Source organism: Poecilia mexicana, unplaced genomic scaffold (assembly GCF_051168715.1).
Source record: "Poecilia mexicana isolate PSO_F unplaced genomic scaffold, ASM5116871v1 scaffold_7, whole genome shotgun sequence".
In the NCBI taxonomy this organism is placed as follows: domain Eukaryota; kingdom Metazoa; phylum Chordata; class Actinopteri; order Cyprinodontiformes; family Poeciliidae; genus Poecilia; species Poecilia mexicana.
Genome location: NW_028263376.1, coordinates 27,253,608 through 27,271,710, shown reverse-complemented (window position 1 = coordinate 27,271,710; position 18,103 = coordinate 27,253,608). Strand labels below are relative to the sequence as shown.

At 39.3% G+C, this 18,103-nt stretch overlaps 2 protein-coding genes across 2 annotated transcripts; both read left to right on the top strand.

Moving 5' to 3' along the window:
- Window positions 1-582: 582 nt before the first annotated feature.
- dnajc22 (DnaJ (Hsp40) homolog, subfamily C, member 22) lies at window positions 583-2,556 on the top strand. The gene is made up of 4 exons (XM_014993299.2): window positions 583-678; window positions 1,147-1,750; window positions 1,836-2,128; window positions 2,215-2,556. Exons 2-4 carry the CDS (start codon window positions 1,204-1,206, stop codon window positions 2,389-2,391), a joined length of 1,017 nt encoding a protein of 338 aa, XP_014848785.2. The 5' UTR covers window positions 583-678; window positions 1,147-1,203; the 3' UTR covers window positions 2,392-2,556.
- Window positions 2,557-4,056: 1,500 nt separating this feature from the next.
- On the top strand, window positions 4,057-17,432 carry ikzf4 (IKAROS family zinc finger 4). The gene is made up of 8 exons (XM_088007370.1): window positions 4,057-4,274; window positions 7,609-7,663; window positions 9,499-9,606; window positions 9,736-10,035; window positions 10,140-10,307; window positions 11,816-11,950; window positions 12,049-12,180; window positions 13,547-17,432. Exons 2-8 carry the CDS (start codon window positions 7,624-7,626, stop codon window positions 14,365-14,367), a joined length of 1,704 nt encoding a protein of 567 aa, XP_087863496.1. The 5' UTR covers window positions 4,057-4,274; window positions 7,609-7,623; the 3' UTR covers window positions 14,368-17,432.
- The last annotated feature ends 671 nt before the right edge of the window (window positions 17,433-18,103 follow it).

The window sequence follows — 18,103 nt, the reverse complement described above, 5'->3', positions numbered from 1 at the left end:
ATTTAATTGTTCAGATGAGCTTCTTTCAATACATTCCGTATGCATGGGAGTCGACTCATATACTAGATATTGGGTGGAAGGTAAGATGAGGCTTGTTGGAGAGCTTTGGAATTCCCAGTCAGAATTTGGACCTCAGGGACATTTCTCAGAAACCACCTTGATCATTGTTAGTGTAAATAAAACAAAGGAACAATGCAGCAGAAAACCTCTGCTTTTCAAAACACCAGGGCTTTACAATCGAAGCAACATGCATAATTATAAAAAAATAAATTATATTGCTAACATTCTTGATTGATGTAGAATGTTTTGCATTTTATTATTGCTGATTAATCAGCTGCATCTTTGACAAGTGTTTCTCATTTTTACCACTGGAAAACATTTGAAACTATTTTTGAATGTACTGAATTGTCTCGGTCAATGTTTTAGCAGCCTATTTTTCCTTCAAGGCTTCTAATAAATTCAAAATATTCAAAGCTTATAACATTAGCATCCTGTTTTCAAAAATCAAGCACTTTGTTTTTATTCCGTCAGTCATTATGACGTTCTGTATCTGGGCTGCTGTGTAATCTTATTGTCATGATCCAAAGTCCAACTGTTGCAACAACGTGCTGCAACTTCAACAGCGGAAACCACTGAAAAGGATTTCTCAGGATAAGGATTTTTTAAACTACGGACTACGTAAGTAAAACATCCTTTATGACACAAAGCCAAGTACTAAATATGTGAAAGGAACAGATGGGCTTTGTGAATAGAGAAAGTTGGTTGAAATCTTTTTTCTTTTCTTTTTTTCAGTCTACTTAGCGAGGTCATATGATTCTTTTTCAACGGCATTAATTTCTGGGGATGTCAAAGTAAATGACTTGATGATTATGAGCAAAAATAAACCCCATTTATATAACATATTAATCCAAGTAGGGACATGAATCACAGAGATTAAAAATCACTCTGACTTTTCTGCCAGAAATGACTGGAACAGCTGGCAGATAAGATCAGGAAATCATGACATGTGGCATCATGTGAGTTTCGGAATAGCTCACATGGGTTAGTCCCCCCCCCCCCCAAAAAAAAACCTCAGTCCTTCTTAATAACAATCTTTAAAACACTCTCATATGTGAAAGCAGACATAATTCTGTCACTCCATTGCAGGAACTAAACAAGGATGACAGCTCACAAGAGCAGGAACTGATCCACTGCTACAACAGCATGGTGAAGAGAGTCCTAGTAGCCTACGCCCTGTGGGCGATGGGTGGGCCTTTGGGTCTTCACCATCTCTACTTGGGAAGAGACAGCCATGCTCTGCTGTGGATGCTAACTCTGGGAGGTTTTGGCTTTGGCTGGGCAAGAGAGTTCATACGTATTCCAGCTTACGTCAGCGAGGCTAATCGAGATACAGAAAAAGAAAGATGGCCGCCCAAAGAGGGACTCCCACCTGCCAGCCCCGTCAGATTTGCTGGACAGGTGTGTGTTGGGATCTACTTTGGCATGGTGGCTCTCATTGGACTAAACTCCCTCAGTTTCTTCTACTTGATCGTTCTGCCCCTAAGCGTGGGCGCAGGGGTTCACTTGGTATCCAATGTTGGTCAACAGACTGCAGATCTCCAAAAAACCCTCACTGCCTGTCTTGTGACATCACCGATATTCTACGGCAGCTCTCTTTCACCTCTTCCTATAAGCTTGGCTGCTAGCATCACTGCTGCACAGCACCGCAGGTTCAAACCTCCGAAAGCCCCTGGCAGCCAGCAGAAACTAGGTGAGCTCCTTTTCGTACTCAAAGATCCCTTACTTGAATTTATAAAACTCAGCTGAAACAACGTTTTCCTCCACGTTTCGTTCAGGTCCACGGCTTTACAGGATTGGTCTAGCTTGGCTTGCCTTCTCTGCTCCACTGGGTTATTGTTTTTTTTACAACACTACGGCCACACTGTATTACCTGTCTGACTCAATAGCTGCACTGCTGGATATTTTCTGGTTCCTGCCTTGGCTCAGAAGTGTGCTGGAATACTTTCTTTTAATGCCGTACCGCATCCTGTGTGCACTGACTGGAGGGGGATACCACGAAGAGGCTTGGAGGAAGGTGCTGGAAATACTGCTGAAAGAGTACACACACAGAGAAAAAGAGGCGCTAAAGGTGAGCAGGCTATGAACGATGAGTTAAAACGTCCATGCCCTGTTTCTGGTTGACGTTCTCTTTGTGTTTGAATGTTTGTACTCTAGGTGTTGTCATTGGAGACAGAGGCGTCTCTGGAGGAAATAACTCGAAGCTACAGGGAGCTGGCCAAGACATGGCATCCAGACCACAACCCTAACAACGATGCTGAGAAAATGTTCATGAAGGTCCAGGAAGCTTATGAGGTCTTGATGCGATGGCACAAACCCCAGAGATTCAAATAGTAGTGCTATTTTTCTTACAGATTGGCCATCATTGAGTTTCATTAAAAAAAAAAAGAACTGTTTATGGATATGTGACAAATCATTTGTACAGAGATGTATGTCTTGTTTATTGAGCATCTCTCATTTGCAGTTCCTACAATAAATCTTCAGTTGGTTTCAGATACATTTTGCAGGGTTTGCAGGACATGTTATGTTGGTATGCATTTCTTAAGCAAGGTTTGAGTGCTCCTTGTTTGTTTGTTTGGAAGATACATCATCATCACCATCATCAATCCTTGTGGACTGATGGAACAAGAAAAGTGTCTAAAATATCAATGTCCACTGCTGCATTTGCTGCCATCCAGGGAAATTGACCTGTCTCTACATCGTCCATGCGTTTGGAAATTTGGTTGTTTTTTGTTTTTATTAGGCAGGCAGCTTCACATGTTCCATTGGATTGGGATGGCACCAAACACCATTCTACCTTCATCTTCATGTTCTACATGCAGATTCACATTTGGGCCTTTTTCTGCATGTAAATCCCATTTCATCCTCATTATTTCTTTCAATTCTGTGTTCTGAAAGGAAGCGTGCTTTGAAATCTACCTTGATGGTTTTTTTTTTAATTATTATTTGATTTTTAGAACTTTCTGATTTGGTAAGATTTAGGCTGTAGGTTAAATGAGAAAACTCAACCCTTTTTTCCATGCCTTGTGTTTTTTTGCCTTTCCTTCTACAGCCAAAACCATGCATGTTATGTTAATTGTAGGTTCTAAATTGCACTAAGGTATGAATGCAGGTATGAATGGCTGTTTGTGACACCTGTCTCTATTATGGCCCTGTGAAGGACTTGTCACTTGTAGACATTGTAGTCTGTATGTCTACTATTGCCCAGCAGACATAGAAACCAGCTTGCCCTGTGACACTGAACCTAACATAAAGCAATTATAGACAATAAATGGATGGATACATTTTTCATCTGGCATGATCTCTTGATAGAATTATGTTTCCTGTCAGTCAGAGAGATGCAACACCTTGTATGGCCTCCTGTCATTCTCTTTTAACTTCACACTCATTTGAAGACTTATATACTTGTGCAGGTATTGGTTTCAGAAGTGCAAAAGATAAGATAATTCTTTAATTCTATTGTTTCGCTGGGTGATTTAAAAATGTTTTCTCTATTAGGTATTAAAAGAGTATAGAGCAGAAATGTCAGATCAATTATCTGGAGCTATGTTTGTACAAAGCCATGCTGTTTAAATGTATTTTTGTAATTAATATTTCTCTCAAAACCTGAACATCATCCAATTCATAACAGAATTGTACTATGCCTAATGCAATAGAATTTTACAGCTGTTTGATTGCGCCAAAAACAACAATTTGCTGCCATCTTGTGGTACAAATGTAATATCAAAAGAAACAACGTCATTACTAATTTTTACCGGCTGTCATAATCATGTATGAGCAGGTACTATATATGTTTACTTATAAGTGTTTATAATGATCAAGACAAGTGCAAATAATAAAAATAATAATACACATTTCGGGCTTTTACGTAAAACTTGTTGCTGGTTTGTTAGACTGATGCTGCTCGAGAACACACATTCTCGCTGGGATTGTGTAATTTCTACGAGCTCATGTTGTTATGAAACTATAAACGTCAACATATTGTTTGTGTCCCATGTGTGTATCGATGCATTCGACAATCACTGGATCAACAGCTCTGTCTGTATCCCAGCATGGGCCCGGAAGTTGTTTGGGTTTCAGGTGAAAAAAAAAGACGAAAAAAAGAAAGAAGGGAAGACAGAAAGAGAAAAAAAAAGATCCCAGGGATGCTGCCGTCGCTGGGGAAAACAAACAAGCAGGCAGACAATTAAGGAAGGAGCGCACCGATCGACCTGCAGGTAAGGACGAGGACTCCGCCGCCCATCCGTCGCCGCTTGATCGGCGTGTTTTTGAATAGTTGCTGCGGGTGAATGCCATTTGTCGTGTGGTCGGGTGCCATAGCAACGGCTCGTGAGAAACATATAGCCCAGGTCGGTTTGACGCGCTCGGTGTTGGATGACAGCTGCGTTCATGCGGACAATTCGCTCAGTCGCAACTCCTGCAACACACTGCCGCCGCCGCCGCCGCCGCGTCTCGCCGCGTCTCGCCGCTGTCTGGAGCCGTGCGTGAGCTGATCGGACCAGAAATCCTCCGAGAAGGCTAAAACAAGTAGCCGCGGATGCTCTGAGAGAGAGAGAGAGAGAGAAAAAGAGAGAGAGAGGAAGAGAGAGACAGAGAGAGTGAGGCATGACACTTATCTGGAAACATATATGATCCAATGCACACTCGACAATCTGAAGGCCAGAAAGGATTGTAAGGCAAGGGTTGGTGCCGATGCGCGTCCCCTTGTCTTTATTTATCTCTGTTATTTTATTTTAATCGCCGTGCCCCGGTGCGTCTCCCGACTGCATCAGTGCCTGTTGCTTCCCATGCGGGGCCAATGCCAGGATATTAATTCTCCCTGAGATGTGCTGTCTCCGCCTCCCCCTCTCTCCAAAGTCAATGTCCACTGTTGTCATCCATTTGAGCGAGAGGTGCTGCCGCCTTGTACATCTTGGTCTGTTTCCGTTTCCTAACGTGAAAGCTCCGTCTGCTCCCAGTGAACATAAACATGTTGGCGGCTATGTCTAAAGACAACGTAAGTCAGCAAGAAAGTGTCTGGTCTCGGTGTATCTATCTGTGTCACTTGGTTATTGGATAACTGTTTTATGTAACGTGCACTATATGCCCCTTATTGTTAATTATTTGGCAATTATGCATGAAGGAGGTGGACAGAGTAGGAATAAATGAAAAATGGGCGAAAGACCTGTTTAACCTTAACTAACAAAAATCTGAAAATCTGAATAAATATAATATAATATAATATAATATAATATAATATAATATAATAATATAAAAAATATTATATGATTATTTCTATGTTAAAATATGAGTCCTTTGCAGTCTAGTTTAGCTCTGGCTGGTTCAGATGTCGGGGTGTTTAGGTGACCATTTTCATAATTTCTTTGATATTTATTTAACTCTACAAAAACTTTAAAGCTCCATGATTATTTAAAAGACACAAAATGAACTTCAAGTGCATGTTAGAACTCTTTACTAAAAAAATAATAAAAAAAAAAAAAAGTCTGGCAATCTCATGCCTGAGTTGTTATGGGAAGAAAATTAAATAATTTAGAGTCAGACGGTCTATTCAAAACTTCTGAGGGTAACAAACCAGTCTGTGACCAATGTTAACTGTTTAGTGTAATGTTTAATCTTAATAAATAGTTTCATTTAAGATCAAAATATTAAAATAGAGAGGAAATAAAACCAAAAATATTTCAAAAACATGCTCTGACATTACTCACCTTGGACTGTTAACAAAAATGTCCCGGCTCCCTCCATGTTAAACTCTAAAAAAGAAGGTTGATTCACATTAAAATATATATATATATACATATAATAATTAATTAATTAAAAATACAGTAAAATTAAAAGACTTGGAAAAAGTTTCTTGTGCTCCACTGAAAAGTGGACATTTTAGATAACCTTTAAGTATCTAATAACAGTTAGGACTAAAGAGAAAACAAGGATTTGTTCTTAATAATGAATTTGCAATTGGAAAATGATGTGTAAAGATCCAAGCTGTTTTGCTTTTCAAGTTGCACTGCTGTAAAAAGATATCGGTCCAGATAGCTTCTGTTCTGGTTTCTATGTCACAGCTAAATGTTTCAGATCATAGATAACCTCAGTACATGGAAAAAGTGGTTTTCACATGATGATTCCATTTAGTAATAAAGCTATCCAAGCCAACCCTTTGTAAAGAAGAATTTCCTCCTCTTGTTAAATCGAGACTTAACTGTCACAAACTCCCTTTTTTTAAAAAAAGAGATGTGTTCAAGCTCCTTATTTATACCCAGTTCTCGTTACTGTCTGGCATTTATAATCAGGAGATCAAGTAGAACAACTGACATCATGAAATAAGTGAGAAGCTCTTTAACGTATCTCACTCTGATCTAAAGATTTTCAAGAACAGATCAGTAGCAATATCGCTAAGATCAATCAGTCTGCCAACAAAACAGTCCAAAATTCTGACAGTCTTTGGATACTTTGCTGCCCACAGCACCAAGACAACTTGTCATATCTGATGGAACCATCAATTATGTTCTCAACCTCAATATACTGAATGAGTAAATCTGACCATTAGAAATGGAAGATATGGACTTTAAAAATGTTATCACAATAATTTGTGGCACTTATTGCAATAATTATAAAAGTAATGATAAAAAATGCATCAGTATAGTCTTTATTACCATCCACACAAAATGGTGCAAATGCACCACTAATCGTTCATTTAAAAAAAAAAAAAAAAGTATTTATGTGGTGCTTTTGTAAAACCAACATTGGAAATAAAGATCTTTCAAATAGCAAAAGTAAGAATCCCAACCAAACCGATAGTTTTCAGGTTATGCAAACATCATGAATTCCTGAAATAACTGAAATGATAACTTTTGTTTTTCATAATAGCAATAAATGGTATAATAATTTCCCATCCCAGCCAACCATTAGTTTGTGACCATGAGTAAAACTTAATTCCCATTCATCCATCCATCCATGATTGATTGATTTATTTACTTTTTTCGTTTTAGTACACTCATTGAAAAACATCTTTCAGCAAACATCATGTTTAACTTCATTAAGACAAAAAAAAAAAAAACAGGTCAAAATTTTTACATTTTTAAGTTTAAAGTAGCTTATTTGAACAGACTTCTTAAAATATGTTATCAGCTAACTAATGTGTAACCTCATGTTGAAAATAGTCTTCATTTGCCCTGCAACCCCCTAAACCTTTTTTTTTGTGTGTGTTGGTTTCAACTCCTCCTTTGACACTGTTTACCAGACGATTTGTATAAATGTCAGGCCTTTCATTATCATTTGTTAGACAGAGGAGGTTCACCAGAATACAGAAACAGTCAGATATAACTCAGGTTTAAAAAAAAAAACACAAAAAAGGTAGCATTTTTTTAAGTGAATTTGATATTCGACAATCAGATCTGAATACAGTGTTCTGCATTTGCATCCACCAACTGATTAGTATATTTTTTTTATTAACTATAGCTAAGGTATTTATTTTTAATACTTTATAAAATATATTTTGTTTCATTTTTAAAAAAAAGAAAATATCATGAATTGAAACGTGTTTTATTGTTACAGGCATCTGGTGAGAGAATGAATGCTGATGAATGTAATGGACGCTCATATTCACAAGGTAAATCTAAACATTTATATATGTGTGTGTGTCTTTTGTACTGAAAAAAAGTTTAAAACTCTTTTAAATTTTCTTAAAATTTGATGCTAAGGACTAGATTCTTGAATTTGTTCAGCAATAATTCTCAAGCATTTTGGGGAGTTTTTCCAAAATCTTTCTCTTTTTTTGGGCTTTTGATCCTTTTTTTAAAGTTTTCTCTTTAATTCTTGTACATTGTTGGACAATTTAGTCAAAAAAAAAAAGGTTTCAGGACAAATAGGGGAAAAGCAATTAACCATGGTATCTGGATTCAAGAAATTAACAAGATATGAACTTGACCTGTTTGCTGAAGTGCCTTTAACGTTTGTGGGGAATTAATGCCAAATAAATAAACTAAATTAAACAAATCTACTGCTGGTGAACTGTAACAGAAAGTCAAATCTTTAAGAAGTGAGAGAGGATCCAGCAAACGCCTGACCTAAAGGATGGATCATCAGACAAACAATTAAGTTGACAGTATTATAGGAATCATCTTGCTGCTAAAATGCAATCAAATATAAATAGTTTCTTTGTAAATGCATTTGTTATATTTAGAGGCTTTCTTTGAGGAGATGATTAGTTTGGGGAGTTAGCATCCATAGATAAAAATCACAAAGTTCTTTTCAAATACAGAAAATAAAACATGATTAAAAAGTCCAAAAACTCATTCAATTATACAAATAATTTAGACGAAAGATAACATGTATTTGAAAAAGATTTTTGAACAAAAATGGCTGCTTTTTGTAATGACTCAAGAATCTGAAGGCAATCTAAAAACAAAGGAAGATCATTCAACAGTTTAGGTCCAATATTCTGAAAGAAGTGATCCTAACAACTTTTCCATCTAGACTAGACAGGAGAGATGTGAGTTCTTCTGTTTTGGTCCAGTTAACGGTTCTGCTGCAGAGGTTTTTGGACCAGAGTACTGCTTTCTTGATACATCCAGAAAGGCTGTTGCAGTAGTCAGGACGAGCGAAAACATATGCATGAATGATCATCTCAATTCAGTGTGTTGATAATATCAACCTTCTCAATTTGGAGATATTTTAAATGATTAAATCTCTTTGGGACGAGTTATTCTGAGCAACCTTCAAGAGACATTGACTGAAAGCAACACCTAAATTCTTCAAGTTTGGCTTAACAGCATAATCTTTTGCCTGTTCAGAGAATCCTTGCTCTTCAGGACAATGATCAGCAGAGACATGCTTTTCTTTTCAGAATTCAAATAAAGCAAGTTTTTTTGTTATTTTTTTTTTTTACCAATTTGTAATTCTGAATAAGATGTATGGCTAAATGTCGTCTTAGTAAAAATTACATTAAAAAAACTATCTGGGGAAAAAAAAAAAATATATATATATATATATATATATATATATATATATATATATATATATATATATATATATATATATATATATATATATATATATATATATATATATATATATATATATATATATATATATATATATATATATATATCCAAAGGGGGAAAAATAAACCCAAAAACAGAGCCAAGAGGTACCCCAAACAAACAAAAAAATCTCTTAAAAATGCTTAGTTATCGGGTAACAACCGAATGAAATTAGAATCAGAGCAAAGCATTTGTTATTCAGAGAAATACTGGGTAAAGATATTTTGTAAGAGTAAAAATGTTCAACAATTTTAAGAAAGTTTGAGTCCTTGGAAAAAACATAAGATATATTGTGAATATAAAGGAATAATTGAATAATCTTTTTCAGAGTGCAGTGGATTCGAAAGAGAAATCTGTGCACCCTTTGCTATGATTGCTTTATTACAATATATTTGTGTTGCAGGTAATGGAGGAGAATCATCAGCAGAGCAGGATTTTTATGCTGGGTTGCGGGCCACTTCTGTAAGATCTCCCAACAGCCAGCAGTCCTCGCCTCACCGCTCCCTAAGTGGTTAGCTTTTGCATCACTTTAAATGATTTCAGTCTTATAGTATGTATTGTTTTTTTTATTATTTAAAGCATGTATTCAAGTTAATGCATTTTCCTTTGCCTTTCATTCTACAAAAAAAAAAAAAAACAGACTCCATTAAGGTTGAGCTGTGTAGCGATGAAGAGTCTTCAGGTGCCCGACAGTCTGAGAACAAAGAGGCTGCAAGGAGCGACAGCGGAAAAGATGACAAGGTGGGTCCCACTGAAGAAAGAGGTCCAGCGTTTGCTGGAACCGGAGGAGAGAGAGGAAACCTCTACAGTGAGATGGCTACTCCTAATTCGTCCTCACCGGGGCCAATCCGGCTGCCCAACGGGAAGCTGCAGTGCGAGGTGTGCGGGATGGTCTGCATAGGACCCAACGTGCTGATGGTCCACAAGCGCAGCCACACAGGTGAGACGAGCCTTCGGCGACGGCGTTCACGACCAAGCGCCGCAGGCATTAACGCTTTGATAAATAAATTAATGTAGCCCAAACATCCACGCACATGTTTGCAGGCGAGCGACCTTTTCAGTGCAACCAGTGTGGAGCCTCCTTCACCCAGAAGGGCAACCTGCTTCGCCACATCAAACTTCATTCAGGAGAGAAGCCTTTCAAATGTCCCGTTTGCAACTACGCCTGTCGTCGGAGAGATGCTCTTGCTGGTCATCTGCGCACTCATTCAGGTAAATTAGTGAACTAGAATCAGCCTTCAGCTCATAAAAGCTTTCAGTGGGGTGCTGTGGTGGCGTAGGGGGCAAAAGCACAACTGACATAAGGAGGCCTTAGTCCTCAACAAGGCCGTCACAGGTCTGAGTGGTGATGATCTTTGCTGCTTATCCTCCCCCTCTCTCATTACTCACTTTCTGGCCTAAACACTCAAATAAAGGTCCAATAAAACCTTAAAAAAGGTCTTAATTTTTTTTAATTTTTTTTTACTGTCCACAGAGTCAGTTAAGCAAAGTCTCGCTTCTTAAAACAGCGACATTCATTTGTATCCAGTCCACTTGGATCAAGGCTTCATAGAACCATCTTTCAATGCAGTTAGAACTGATAGTTGTTTCTGACAATGACTCCACCTGCTTTTCATGTAGGGCCTCAAATCATGGACACATTGGATCAGTGGTCTTTGACCTAAATCTGGCTCTGTTTGTACGTTTTGGGTTGCTGTCCTGTTGGAAAGTGGACACCTGGTCCAGTCTCAAATCTTAAGCAATTTCACATCGAGCCTGATTAGCCCGCCTGTCCCTGCTGAAGAAAACCATGAAGCTTTCGTCGGCATGTTTTAGGACCGAAGTTGTGTGAGTCAGCTGGCGTGCGGTATTACCTGTCGCGAACAGCATCTTGACTTCTCGCTGCTTTCTTTCTGCCATAAGCGCTGAGTTTGTGGCCTCAGTCCTGTTGTCCTGTTGGCAGATACTTCTACGTGAGCTGGAAGCCTATTTTCTCTACCTGCTTATTTGTCAGATTATTATTTATCAGATTAAAGAGAGATGAATACACAACACTTTTCAAATTTTTTACTTGTATAATGTTCCTTCCACTTTGCAGTTCCTGTGCGTTCTTAGGCTTTGAACTTAATTGATGTTGGTGTATAACCAAGTAAAAGAGTGCTAGAATTGGGTACACTAACAAGACTGGTCCATTTCTCCTTTCTTTGAAACTCAAAGGAAGTAGGTCTTCATCACAATTTTCTGTAAAGAAAAAAAAAAAAAAGAAACGTGACATTTACAGATTTAAAAACAGGAAATCATGTGAGTGCGCTTTCAATTTTGAGAACATACGTGAAACAGCAGGTGTTCACATACAGTGTTGATGCAATAGTTCTGGCTGGATGTGATCGGGTTGCACAGGTTCATTTACAGAGAAACCATCGCTGCGAACTGGATTACAGTGAATTGACGTCAGCGCTTCCGATGGCTTACCAAACTGGAAGGTTGCGGTGAGGGGTTAGGCGGTTCTTTTACCGTCACTTTCGGGCTTCAGAAGTCGATCTCAGGAATTTCTAATCGAAGGGAAAATCCAGTCTCATAAGCCAAGAAGATATTGGCGCAACTTCGTCAGTAAAAATCCCCTCCAATAGACGCACGAAATCTCTAACTTTCTGTCATGAATAGTCTACATTTTTATTGGTTTGTTACGTCTCTGGCTCCTCGACAAGCAATCGCTAAAATGTTTTCCCTCTGATTTTCAGTTTCTTCCCCGACAGTGGGAAAACCTTTCAAGTGCAGCTACTGTAGTCGCAGCTATAAGCAACAGAGCACACTGGAGGAACATCTGGAGCGCTGCCATAGTTACATGAAGACTCTGGACTCTCAGATGCCACCTGGTAACACGTCGCGCATAGAAGAAACCCAGGCCCTTCATGAATTAACATGTACTAGTTCAGGTGTCAGTGTCATTAAGCTTAGGCTTCTCCCTGTGCAGGTGAAGAGTCTGTAAATATGGAGAGCATCACCAAACCCGTGCTGCAGCCGTCCAATGAGAAAAGGCCGTTTGTGGATAGACTGACTGTCAGCATAACCAAACGAAAGAGGTCAACACCACAGAAGTTTTTGGGTGAGCTCGTTTTGACGCCGTAATACCTCGGATTTACCTCACCAGTCAAATGTTTGCATGCACTCATCAGCAGCAGGACAATATCATTTTGGACGTTTCATATTGCAGTTGACAGATGTGTCTCCTGAGGTGATACGATTATACAACCACCTCAATGCAATTTGGAAACAAGAACTTGATTAATTGTGAGGAGGATTTTCTTTTTCAAAATATGGGGTCACAGGGTCAAGGATATTCACTCACCCCCAAATAATAACAACATGAAAGTAACAAAAACAAACTTCCAGCATAATTCTGACTAGATATTTGACCATTTGTCTTGGCAGAACTGGGAGATCTCCTTCAGATTGATTAGTTATCTACGATAGATCTGGCTTTAAAAGATAGACCATGTTTGTTCTTATGAATATGAGCTGAAAGCCGTTCCAGAAGTCGATGTTAGCTTGCTTCATCTGCTCCAAAATCAGTTTTGGATCAACCTGTGGGAACAGGCGATTATTTTAGCCCTCAACCTGAAGTGAAACGGAGGAATATAGAGGTAGTCCTCCTGTATTATTTCATTCACTTTGTTGGATATGAGAGTATTTTTGAGAGGGGGAAAAGACCCTCAGCATTATTAGGTCATTGTTTGAAAACCAAAAATTGACTCCTCATACTTCCTCTTAGCCATAAATAACTTTTAGCTTAATCTTTTGTCTTATCTGGCGATGAAACTTTTCTCCATAAGAGATTTGGACTGTCCATCTAAGCAACTGTAAATTTCCTTCAGGTTTTCAGGCGTTTATTTTGTAACTTCGTTCTCGGTCAGCAGTCTCTCAGTCCATGTCGATGTTAAATGTACTTCAGTGTAAATGGCGACAGTGGTGTTGTAGCAGTCTCCAGATCAGATTATGCTGACCATAAACTGATCAGATTATGCTGATCATACCCAATCTTAAACAATTTCTTTTCCACAAAGGTAACAGTTTGGGTTGGATGAGTGAAAAGTTTGACACAGTTTGGTGTTAACTCTTAGGTGTGGCCTAAGAAGACTGGCCAATGATCCAGCCAGAGCCAAGACAGGACCCTGATAGCAACAGATGATAGCAACATAATGTTTGTGGCTTCTGTTACATATTAGCTATGCACAAAGAGACATTTGCTCTGTTTTCAACATGCAACGTTGTTCAATGTGCTGTACTTGATTAAATGCATTTTAATCGAATGATTAAAAGAAGAACGTTTTCATCCCAGCATTAGAGTGCTGGGTGCAAGATGGTGACGTCATGTAAAATGACAAGAACCGCTGGGTTAAACCATCAAACATTATCACTCTGTGTGAAGTTCCACACTAGACAGAATTCATTAATCCACATTTCTTTTGCAGGAGAAAAGCACATGCACCTTGAACCACCAGAAGCACCTTATGAACTGTCCTCTGGCTCTGAAAAGGAAGGGGATCTCCTGAGCTCCCATTCTGCTGGAGACTCATCTGGTCTGGTTAGTTCACACCTCCACTTCGCAAGAAGTAAAGCCGAGAGCCAGGAGTTGCCCTCGCTGCATCCGCTCCATCCTGGCTTCGTGGCGGAGCTCCGAACCGTTGTGGGTTCCCTCAGCAGTGGCGTGGTTCCCCAGGGCCCCCGAGCCCACGGCGCGATCGGGCTCGCAGCGATGTCCCTCGGCCTCCCTGGGCGGGAGGCAGGCGAAGCCCGGGACGACCAGCCCTCGGCGCACAGCCACACCACCTCGCCCAACGGCTGCCCCGACTCTACGGACACAGAGAGCACAGCGGAAGAGCAGAGCACAAGGGCTACAGCCCCTACAAGTACCTCCAACAACCATCACCTCCACTATCTGACCCCAGCACTGCCCCGCGGCCACCCCACCATCAGCCCCAGCCAGGCCAAAGATTTGGACGCGGAGTGGGACAGAGGGGGTCCCGTTCTCCCGGGTGTTGTAAAGAGAAACCCCGGCTCGCCTCTCTCCTCCAGGAACAATCTCCAAGTTTTGGACAGTGGGGGCAGGCCTGTGCGCTCCTTCTACTGCCGGCACTGCTGCATCCTCTTCCTGGACCACGTCATGTACACGATCCACATGGGCTGCCACGGCTTTCGCCAGCCCTTCGAGTGCAACATCTGCGGGCATCCCAGCCAGGACCGCTACGAGTTTTCCTCTCACATCAGCCGTGGAGAGCACCAGGTGGGCTGAGGACAGGCGGTTGCACAAGGAGGGGTAGACAGCTATAATCTAAACGGGGGCTCATGTTTGTTCTGCACCAGATCAGCTATTTTAAATCCCTAGTTTAAGTCAAATAAATCCTGAGCTTGCTGTGGATTTATATCCTACATGCCACAGGTGAGCAAAAAACCCCCATCTTTTTAATGCATCAGTTAGATTAGCTTAGACAAATCGAATTGTGTAACTGATTGCACTCCCTTATCAAATCGCATGGCAAACTACAGGTTTTGCCTCAGAAGTGCCTTCTTTGGGGATTTCCTCTGAACACACACACACACACACACACTCACACACAACACAAACACACACCCACACTAAAAGAAACAGTGGAGAACTGGTGCTCAAGAAACCCGACTAGCTATCCTTTCCTCGGTGACTTTAGAAACGATCACGTCCAAGAGGTCATGTTCACATGCAGTTACTGAAAGCATTTTAAGCATTTATCAAAAAACAGGTTTTATTCAGTACGCACTGAGAGCTTTGCTTCGGCGGCTGAGGAGGGTGCTTTCTGTGTCAGGCGAGCTACATATGCACCGAGAGCTGTGTGCCTCTGAGTGTGGGACGAGCTTCTGACACACAGACGAAGCACAGACGTGGATTGCCTTAACTCCTACAGCGGTAACTGTTGTAGGAACACATATTGTTTACAGCACGGTTCAACAGTGTGCAAAAGCAGGCATGGGCCGGTACGAGGTTATCGCAGTGTCAGATCTTTAAAAAAAAAAAAGAAGTAAATACTTTGCTTTGGTGACACCACTGTATTTACAAGAATAATTTAGGAAAAATTGAATGAAATTATTTATTTTCTTTTAATCAGTGTTGGTTATTTTTGATGTTTTCTGCCTCTTGCTTTCCATAGAGCAGCACTGAACAACGGCAAGCTTACATTTGCTGGTTAATTGACAATGTTTCTGCAGGGTGTTTGAAAGTCAAAAAGTCAAAATATTTAGGCCTGAAAAAGTCTTAAAACTGTCCAAATGTCTTACATTGCATGTTTCTATGTGTTAAATTTATACTTGTTACCATTTTTAAAAAATGTTTTTATGACATTTAGCAATTCATAAAAACGTGAAAAAAATCTGACCATGAAGACGTCTTGCTGCAGTGTCACATTATATTTCTATTTATTCTGATTCTCACCCCGACTTTGGCTCTTTAATTCTAATGACATGTCATTAGAGTTGATATTTTGCTTAATACTGAAATAGAGATGATTTATTATGACCACAGAGCCACATTGTTTTAGAGAAGACAATTGGTAGAATGTAGAAAATTATGTTTAGTCGTTGGTTGACGAAGCGGTATAAAAGTATAAAATGTACTTCAACATTTCATACCCGAGAAAACTTTGGTACAAAATGATCAAAACTGCAGTGGTATGAAACGGTGATGGGGTGAAAGGACCAGCAGCCTTAGTAATTATAAAAGACTTAATAGATGTGATGGGTGGAGGCCTGGTATTTTCCATCCCATTTCTTTCCCTGTTATTAACAATCGGATTAAACTTTGTTGTCAACACTGGAAGGATGGGAGTCCCTTTTCCGAGCTAGATGACCTGCAGTGTGCAGAAATAGGTGGGGGGAGGGGATATCCCAGTGCTGCTCTATGATTTGTGCAAACAGAAAACGAACTCTGCGGTTTCTCCTGCATCTCATTGAAGTGACTTTAAACCATGAAAGCCGTTTGACAAAAGATAGACACGTCGACACCGACGCCCATGCCTAGTGCAAAGCTAACTGTGTGGAACAGAGCCTCAGGATGAAGCTGATTCATTGAGAAAAATTAGGATGAAGTAGGCTTTTAGATTTCAAAAGTGAGCTTTAGGATACTGGTGCAGATCAGACCATGAGCTTCGTCGCTTATAAGAGCCTCGCTGAATGGACCCGGGGTGCTCTACCTCTCTGCAGGACTGCACTTTTTAGAATAGGTTCCCTGCTTACATATGAACGTCTTTACTGAAGCACTTCACTGCTTTACAGAGTTGTTACCTGTGATTGTTCTACTGCACTGATGAATTTAACAGTGACAATAGCCGACCGCCTGGTTTAGGTGGTGGAGTTCTTACTGGAGCCGGCCTTCTGCACCTTGGTTCGGTGGGGGGTTGAACCGTCAGCTCAGCTTAAACAATCTCCCTTTGTGGTTTTGCACTCGGCGGCCGCAGCTGAGATTTTAAACGAGTTCCATAATGTAAGTGATTTAAGAAATTATTTAAAGATGAATTATTAGCAAATCAGTTTGAGTCTCTTCTGTTATTATCTCACTTGTGATTATCTACTTAGTGTCGTTTGTTTCTGCCTTGGTGTATTTAATCAGCTATATTCCAAATCTTATCCAGCATATTCCTCAAAGTTCATGAAATGTTACCTCCTGCTTCTTTATAGCACCCAAATACCTTATTGCTACAGTATGGTGAATGATTTGATGATGTTAATATCGGGAACATGAAAGAAACCAAACTCAGTATTCTTACTTATTATTGTTGGTTTGCTGCTTTATAGTTTAACCTGAGTTTCTCTACTAGCAAGCAAAATGTACTTGAAAACAGTTTTAAAAAATTATATATATATATATATATATATATATATATATATATATATATATATATATATATGAAAAGCACTTGGGTTTGATATGTATGCGTGTGTGTGTTTGTGTGTGTGTGTGTGAATGGACTATAGCATGGGTGCTTGTCATTTTCTGCTTTTACCTGAATTGTGAATTATTTTTGAAATGTGAAGTGAAAACGAGGCATGGGTTTTTATTTGGTCCCCTCCTCGCGATGACTTAATGTTCTAAAAAATAAAAATAAAATAAAAACCCTTTGTGAATGATGTAAAATAACAAAAAACACTTTTACCTCAAAGTTCGAGATGTACAACTGCCTCATTAGTTCAGTAAAACTAGGGGGGGAAAAAAGAATTAAAAAAAAAGGTCATGTCGCTTTCCAAGATGTTTTTGCGGTTACAGATTGCGTGCTCCTTGATATTTTCAAAACTTTTTACTGTCAATAAAGTTGCATTTATTGTAAAAATTTATTCTGTCCAGCTTGACTGATTGCGTCCAACTCTGTGTGCTTAATCACCATAAGAATGATAAAGTTTGATGTTTCAGAAAAAATAATGTTTTATTAGCATTACATTATAAGGACTGCCAAAATTATACTTTTGGCAGATTTAGGGTATTTGATTTGAATTTATTTTCATTTAGACATTTCTGATAGTAAATGAGACAGAGATCCCTTAAAGGATAAACAATTTAAAAGGAGTGTCCATTTTGAGATTTTAATTAACATTTTATTTACAAAAAAAAAAAAGGCATGTGAAAAATTTCATACACTACTCTCAATAATTTGGGATGAATGTCACTATTACCTGATTTTAAAGCTCATCTAAGCAGTGGATGATCTACTCAAATGGTGCTGAGATATAATCACGTCAAGGGACAGCAGATAAAAAATTAGGGGACCACAAATGAGACCCTGTGGCACCCCACAAGACAGAAGAGCACTGGATAAAAATACATTGCATTATTAGTCATAACCAAGAAGGACCCGTCCATCACATAGCATGTGAACCGTTTGACCGCTAAGTGACGGATGTCAACATAGGCAGACTGAATTTTTTTCAAAAATAAAATTATCTTCAAAAAATTATTAGTTGGGCAAAAACAAATTTCCCCTGTATAGCTTTCATTATTAATTATTTAA